We start from the raw sequence: 7,827 nt of genomic DNA, 5'->3' as shown, positions 1-7,827 counted from the left end.
TCAAAATGCTTTCTGTTTATTTTTTTTCCAAAGAAGACCCAAATTTTTAAAAAAGTTCTTTGCCTCTCAAACCAGGTGAAAAAAATATATAACTTGATCTTTGAAGGAGCTTCAATTGAAAAAAAAAGGAAGAAGAATTTTAAGTTCTCAAAGCATTATGATTTAAGATGCTATTTGGTGTGAATAATAATCTGTCTTTGATTTGAAATGTCTGTCCAAAAGGTAAAAAGTCACAGTAAAAATTCTGGGAGTCAAGAAAAGAAAACTGATTAATTTCCACCTGCCTCAGCCGACTAATAATTATTATCGCACAAGAAGTTTTGCTGTTTTTAATATTTTTCTAAAGGCTCCTGTGCAAGGTAAAATCTGTGAGATCATGGAAGAACTGATCAGTCCTGAACGCATAAACCTCACACATTGTGTTTTGGCAAATTTAGGGGGGAAAATACCATTCAGAATAAAAGTACCAGGCGAGGCCATGGGGAGGAAAGCTTCTGAATGATGTAAGTCCAGTAGCGGAAGGATGCAATCTCTGTGAGTTTTGGAGGAAATAGAGTTTTTTATACCTTAACCCTCCAGGGCTAATTGCATCACTGAAAGTTTAAGCGATCATTTAAAAAAAAAAAACACCCAAAGATTTGTCCAAATAAAATGTTTATTATTAAGGTAATATACCACACGCTGCCAAACCTGTGATCTGAGAGCCCTTCCCAAAGGTTTGAGAGTTAACTCGAAATTTCCTTTTCGAAGACCTATGTAGTCTAAGTTACAAGTTGACAGTGTCACCTACTGGGTGAGACCTGTGCCGAGTGCGCCTCCCTTCGGCTCATTGAGGTAAAAACCCGCAGGGCAGGAAGGTGAAAACCGGAGTCTTTCATCAGAAGTCAGTGCTGCGCTCCCTCCGTGACCACCCGAGGGGAGCCCTGGGCAGGGAGTCCCGGTGGACTCATGGGCGGGGACCTCCAACAGAAGTGGGCACTCCCCGCTCCTTAACAGGGCTGTCTCTGGGCCCTAAAAGCCTTTTTTAAGGCCTGCACACTCCACTCAAACATGCAAAACCAGTGCATTTCTCAGGTTAACATTTGCACGTGACACAAAAGACCAGTTTTTACCTGTTACCCCAGGCCCAGTGACTGTGAGTCAGAAGCACTGGTAACAAAGAAAAGTCAAGGGCGCCCAGCAGGGGGCCACGAACTGAAGTTCAAATCTACTCGGAGCTGTGGGGCTGATGCAGAACAGGCACAGCGCGCAGCCCTCTGCCCCCCTCACCTGCGGCCCAGGTGGCCGATCCTGTCATTCATGTCCTCATTGGATGGGATTCCCACCTGAGCACGTTCGTGCCACCAGAGACATAGTGTTCCTGCGTGACCTCTCACCCCCTCCCCAAACCAAAACGGAAGTTCTCAACAGGAAGGTGTTCACCAATTCACCCTTTTTTTAGGTGTTTGGTACTCTGCCACTTCACCTTCAACATGAACTTGCTTTTATATACAACGAGACGCAATTTAAAGGACTTTGGAACTCCAGTTGACCCGATGAACAAGGAGAAAGGACAGCTGGAGTCGTAGCAGAGTGAACCACTTCCCGGGCAGCCGCATGCAGCTCAACAGGAGGGGTGGTCCCTCCCTCACCTCGGGCAGGTGAGAGGTGCGGAGGGAGCAGCCTGGAGTCAAGGTGACTCATGCCCAGGTCGGTTCATATGTGCCTACTGTTCCTAATGTTTCTGAGTTTCATGACGTCCCCTCCCCAAGGCCCCTGTCCCTACCGCCTCCCTCGACATTCGAGAGTTTAAAAAGCACAGCGTTCCTCAGTGTTGGCGATGACTCGGATCATCAGGAAGAACAAACCGTTACACCTGTAATACAGAACCTTTCTCGCCCTGGCTGGGTGGCTCAGTCGGTTCTAGCGTCAGGCCGCTGTGCCAAGGTTGGGTGTTTGCTCTCCAGTCAGGGCGCGTGCAAGAATCAACCAATAAAGGAATCAATAAGCAGGACAACAAATCTCTCTCTCTCTCTCTCTTTTTCTCTCTGTCTCTTCCTAAGAGTCGATATATAAAAATATTAAAAAATAAAAAATATTTCTCGTCCTTTCTGCGTCAAACCTGCCTTGAATGCATGATAATGTCCTAGTGACTGCCCCCCTCCACCAGAGAAGTGACAAGGTCAAAGCAGCTCACCCAGCAAATAAGCATTTGCTTGGATAGGAACAGTTTGTTCACTTTTCCAGGGACAGCTCTTACTGATTTCAGTGCTACAGAAGCTACCTGCGCTCTGAAGCCAGGTTACCCACTTCGCCCAATGCGTGCTCATGTTCTAGAACATGCTCTGACAAAGGAGCAGCGGAACTCATTTTGGCCAATCAGAAACCAAACGTGGCATTTCTAATGGAATAGCGTCATGCCAGACTCCAAATCCTCAAAGTGCGGGCTGAGAAGATGACCCAGTGGGTATCAAAACTGAAGGACTCCGTTCATCTTGCTTTGGTTTCCAACAAAGAAGCTTTCAGGGCAGACGGCACCTGCAGCTGCTTTCCACTGGAACTGGTAAGAGCTCCCCAGTCTCCGGCTGGAAAAACCCAAGGCATCTGAGAGATGGAGAAAAGAAAACTAAAGGTAAGGGAAAAATTATACTCCCAATCCTTTCCTTACAGAATGTCACTGGTAAATACATGGCTGTGGGCTTTGGGTGCCATGGACTGACTCAGGGGTGTTTCAACAAACATCCTACATAAGGGTGTTAAACTCATTTTCGCCAGGGGCCACATCAGCCTCGCGGTTGCCTTCAAAGGGCCGAATGTAACTTTAGGACTGTGTACAAGTAACTACTTCTTAACTAGGGGCAAGGAGCTCGGTGCTGCGGCCAGGTAGGAACAAGGTGCCGGGCCAGATAAAACAAGGGGGAGGGGGCCGGATTCGGCCCGTGGGCCTCATGTTTGCCGCCTGTGTGTCCGGGAAGGTGAGAGCCACAATGAGATAAGGAAATACCTTCTGCTGTTTATTTGTGACACCGTCACCGGTCTGGGGGCATGATATACTTGTGTCCTTCTCATCCCTGACTTGGCCAAAAATGTAGTACTGGCTGACATCTGTTTTATAACTCAACATTAAGTATTAGTTAAAAAAAAAAAAACTCAGAAAATTGTTACTGGAATCTTTGGCTCCGATCCCTGTGATTCTGAAGTAACCCTTTGCGACTGTGAACCCACTACAAAAGCACGAACCTCAGCCACAAGAAGATGAGAGTGCTGAAAAAGAAAAGCTTCCATCAGCCTTTGATAATACGACAGAGTCTGTCTCTGAGTGAGTCACAGGACACTCCAGCCACCTCCACTCCCGGCGTCCGTTTTTTGTTTGCGTTCTTCCACTGTGTGTTACTGCTGAGTCACGATGTTGCCAATGTGTAGAGTTTGGCAAGGTGGCGGCTGTCAGAGGGGGGAGGCTACAAACCGCTCCCGTTGTTTTTCATCAGATCGAGTTCTGCAGTACTTTACGTCCGGCCCCGATTTCCAGCCCAGTTCTCATCTTCCAGGCCCCTCGTGAATGGGGAGGGCCCTGCACAGGCAGGAAGCCCTCAGCCAGCCCACGGGGCCAGAGAGATGGCAGGATCCTTGCAACAGTAAGTGCGAAGTCACCGAAGTGGGTGTGACGGAGGATGACAGTCTATTTCGGAAGCTACAAAATAACAATAAGAAACACTAGCCTTTCCGTCTCTTAAGGGCATGTGTATCAGCTCCTTTGTCACCCCCCCCCCCAAACCTGGCTCCAACTCTTTGCTTGTTACCTTTCTCCTGAGACCTACCCTTGACCCCCTTGGTTAAAACCATCGCTTCTTCCCCATTGCGTTTATCATCTTCTTCTATAATGTCTATCATCTGCCTTCTCCTGCTAGAGTGTAAGCTCTCCTAGGTCAAAGCACCTTTGTTCATTTTAGTCACAGATATATAACAATCACATAAATAATATGTCATGTAGTTAGTTCTTAGTATCTGTTCAATTAATTCCTGAGGCCAGACACAAAATGTGGATGGTACCAAGTAAGTGGAGACAGGTCTTGGCGGGCAGTAAAGCCTTGTTAGACGTCGGGGGAATAATCCTCAGTCTCCTCAAGTCTGAGACTGTAAAGGAGACAGTAAGGCAAGGAGACAGTAAAGTGCCCGACACAGCATCTGGCTCACACTGGGCGCTGATCAGGCAGCTGTTTACCCAACACCAGGGGGGTGCTGTGTATTTCCCGAAGTGGCGGGGGCCTCGGCTATTTCCCAAACCACAGCTCAGCAACAATCCCGGGACTCGTCTTGAATTTCGTCGTAAGTGGGAATACCAATAACTTCCACAAGGTGGCACTGTGTCCAGCCCGGTTCCCAGCATCCAACCTGTTTGAACCTTTGTAAAACCGTGTGACCGATGCCCTCTGCTGGCTGGTTTTTGTTTTTCTTGACCTTGAGCCTTTGGCTTAGAAGGTGTAAATGATGGCTCTGTGTGCTTCCTCAAATACGCTCAGCATGAATTCTTAAATCCACAACGGAAGCCAGCTGCCCAGAGGCGCACTCCAAACTCTGCAGAACTGACGGCAGCATTCAGACGCCACCCTGCCACCAATTGGGTTGCCGCACAGAACCAGCGCGTGCGTTGCTCTGTTCAGATCCCCACCCCCCCCCGCCCCCGGGGCAGCATCAGGCGCCCAGAGAAAACATGCTGCTTTTGACCTTGGACACGGTCAGCTACTGGGATTTCTGTTAGAATTTTATTTGGCATTCTAAAGACCTGAAGCCAGGCCTGAATTCTGACGAGCCTCTTCCCAGTGCAGGGGACAATCCCTTGTTTTCCAGTTGCCCCTGGCCTGCTGCACGAGCCCCTGGCTGCTCTCATTGACCTGGCTCCAGAAGGCCCAGCCGCCTTGCCCTAAAACTGCCTTCTGACCACTTAAATCTCACCTAACCTCCAAGACTAACGTCAAATACCACCTCCCCTAGGAATTACTTCCTAATACTCCAGCTCAACTTGACCTCCACCCTCTTTGAATTCCCCCAACACTTTCCTGTGTGTTAGGACCCAAACATGCTGCACTGGGAACAAAGCAGAAACTCCGAGACAAGGCCAAGTGACTCATCCTGTAGTTCTGGGCCGCAAAACTGGACATGGCGCCCAGGGTCCTAGGACCTGAGCTCTAGGTAAGTAACAGGCTGCATTAGTCCCTGAAAAGGGTAGAGAAGTGGCTTTATTAATACACATACACACACACACACACGCACACGCACACTTTTATTATCTGCCTTCTGCTTACAGAAAATCATGATGCAATTTTCTGGATATGTTGTTAAGTTTTTAATAAATAGAAACCACATCATTTTGTTTGTTATGGTGAGTAAGACGTGGGAAGCCAACATCCTGTGGGCCCCAGAGCTTTTCCATCCACCAAACAGAGAGGATGAGCACCATCACCACCCCAGCCTTTGGTTCTCCCGTCCGCACCGGCCTGCTGCGTCCAGAATGGAACTCTGCCTCCGATCGCATGCTGGCTGGAGGGCTGGTCTCCCCTCTCGCCTGAGTAATGGGACAGAGGTCCCTAACTTAGCTGAGGAACCTGGACAGGTCTTCTTTGATCTCAGCCTCGTCCCAGGGCCCGTGGATATTTTCTTTAAACAGCTGCAGGCGGATGAGGTAGAAAGGGCAGAGGCAGGAGATGGACACCAGCAGCAGCGCAAAGAGGGTGGCCCCCACGGCACTGATGGACAGCAGGCCCCCAAAGGCGGAGCCCGCAAAGAGCAGCGTGACCCCCACGTAGCTGCGGGGCGTGCACGCCTTCAGTTTCTTCTGTAGCATGGGCCACAGGGCAAAGATCTGGATGGCAAAGGTCACCATGATGAAGGCGTGCAGGGACCGGGGCAGGCGTGAGGCCAGGCAGACAGAGGCAAAGATGGCCATGTTCAAGGACAGGGTGCTGGACACGATGGCAGCATTGGCGCCATAGTCGAAGAAGATGAGGTGGCCCAAGAGCATGAAGACAGACATGGCGTAGATGGTGTCGGTGCTGACAGACTCCGTCAGGGTCTTCAGCACGGGCGAAAAACCATATGTGAAGGTGATGAAGACCAGGGCGCTCTTGAGGTCAGCCCAGCGGGTCCGCCCGCTCTTCCTCCGTCCCTCCCCTCCATCCACGAGATCAAACAGAACGTAGCCGATCAGCGACAAAGCCAGGCCAGTCCCAAACAGCCAATGCGGGGCCAGAAGACCCTCGTCCATGTACCACCAGATGACCCCAAAAACACAGACACAGCACAGCTGCTGGATCACCACACTGGACTCAAATACTACGGCCCAGTACTGGTACTGCCGGGCGTGGATGTTCTTGCGGAGCTCTTCCAGGAAGCGCTGGTCCACGTAGTTGTCAGGGAAGGGCTGTCGCTCATACAAGACCTTCTGCCACGTGGCCTCCGTGGTGCCAGTTACCGGCTGGGCATGCGTCATCCCTGCCCTGGGTCTCAGGTCTGTTCAGTCTCCCTCGCTGAAGCTCAGGTGGCTCCCGTCCTCTACGAGGTTTTGGATGAAGACCCCTCTGGGAATTCCATGCTGTGCTGTGGCTGACACGGTGCCAACCTCCAGGTGCTTTCAAAGCAGCAATGCAGGCCTCGCCTGCAAGAGGCAAGTTCCTTCCCAGAGGCAGGTTCCTAGAAAAAGACAGACAAGGAACCTATGAAGCTTGTGCAGGTCAAGGGAAGGGCTGAGTTGAAATCCAACCAACTCACTTTACTAAAAGTCTGAGCAAAATATGTGTGGTGGCCCTGTTATAATTAGGGACTTTAAAACTTCCTTTCAGATTTTAAACGATCATCCCCTGGATAATAGCAGACATCACTGAGTGCCCAGGATGAGCAAAGTGCCTTACGTAGCTTCTTCCATTTCATTGCTACAACCATGCAAATTAGCAATAGTCCCACTTAGATAAAAAGGCTGAGACTGTAATCGCTCAGGAAACTCTGGCCCACGTTAACAGCGGTAAAGGGTGGAGCCAGGTGCAAAGTCTGACCCCAAAGCCTGCACCTCCCAACAAACAGCTCTTAACATAGGGTTCACACCCCTGAGACCTGTCATTGGGTTCGGAGTGTCCCCAAGCCCTGTCATGGCGTGCCTGTCACTGCCATTTAATGTGAATGTCTAGGGACAGGACCCAGGGCTTTCACTGGGTGTTCCAAGTCATCTATTACTAAAGAGGTCTGAAGGCAACAGCAAACTGCCCCAAAGACAAATGTGAGCTCTACGGTTCATTTAGCCAAATCCAGGGCCTCGGAAACGAGGGGTCCTTAATCCTTTAACTGGGGTTGCCGTCTTCCAAAGACTCCTACTCCCACTTACACGGATGAAAATCTTGTGGGGATCGGAGACCGTGACCCGCGTGTCACGCTGGGAAAACTAGGAATCAGGCATGCCAGCAACTGTGTGAAGGATTCACTGCCCGGTCTCACTTGTCGCGCGGAGACCACGACAGGTGTGGCCGCACCACACAAGCGGACCCTGAGATGCCCTCACCGCAGCAGGGACTCCGGCCAGGGCACCGCCGGGGCCGGCAGATCCGCGGCGCCCAAGGGCAGCGCCGGCCCACCGGTCGGGGACAGCGCTGGTGCCGGAAAGGTGTCCCCGGGACGCCCGCCGCCGCCCCGCGGCCAGCCGAGAGGGAAGCCCGGACACACTGACTATTGCTCGGAACCCACCTGCCCGCCGGGTCGCAGGGGAGCGCGGTCAGGTGGGAACGGACGCCCGCCTGCTTCCCCATCCGGGGCGCGGGGGCACAGGGGGCGCAACGGCGGGCGAGCACTTCCGGGTCCGCCGCA

At 51.3% G+C, this 7,827-nt stretch overlaps 1 protein-coding gene across 3 annotated transcripts; it reads right to left on the bottom strand.

Annotated features, from left to right (window-relative positions):
- Window positions 1-5,247: 5,247 nt before the first annotated feature.
- Window positions 5,248-7,799, bottom strand: PIGC (phosphatidylinositol glycan anchor biosynthesis class C). Of its 3 annotated transcripts, none has more exons than XM_037167404.2 (2): window positions 7,708-7,799; window positions 5,248-6,666 (listed from the first exon to the last, which is right to left on the bottom strand). In XM_037167404.2, exon 2 carries the CDS (start codon window positions 6,464-6,466, stop codon window positions 5,570-5,572), a length of 897 nt encoding a protein of 298 aa, XP_037023299.2. In that variant the 5' UTR covers window positions 6,467-6,666; window positions 7,708-7,799; the 3' UTR covers window positions 5,248-5,569. The 3 variants fall into 3 exon arrangements, with proteins under 3 accessions (XP_037023299.2, XP_037023297.2, XP_037023298.2); XM_037167402.2 differs by lacking the exon at window positions 7,708-7,799 and adding an exon at window positions 7,352-7,701; XM_037167403.2 differs by lacking the exon at window positions 7,708-7,799 and adding an exon at window positions 7,526-7,701.
- Window positions 7,800-7,827: the final 28 nt, after the last annotated feature.

Source organism: Artibeus jamaicensis, unplaced genomic scaffold (genome assembly GCF_021234435.1).
Source record: "Artibeus jamaicensis isolate MK-2021 breed Jamaican fruit bat unplaced genomic scaffold, CSHL_Jam_final scaffold_625, whole genome shotgun sequence".
NCBI classification, from domain to species: Eukaryota; Metazoa; Chordata; class Mammalia; order Chiroptera; family Phyllostomidae; genus Artibeus; species Artibeus jamaicensis.
This window is presented reverse-complemented; position numbering and strand designations above follow the sequence as displayed.

What these genes read in the sequence shown, in the direction of transcription:
- PIGC (XM_037167404.2), bottom strand. Translation starts at nt 6,466, where the DNA reads ATGACGCATGCCCAGCCGGTAACTGGCACCACGGAGGCCACGTGGCAG.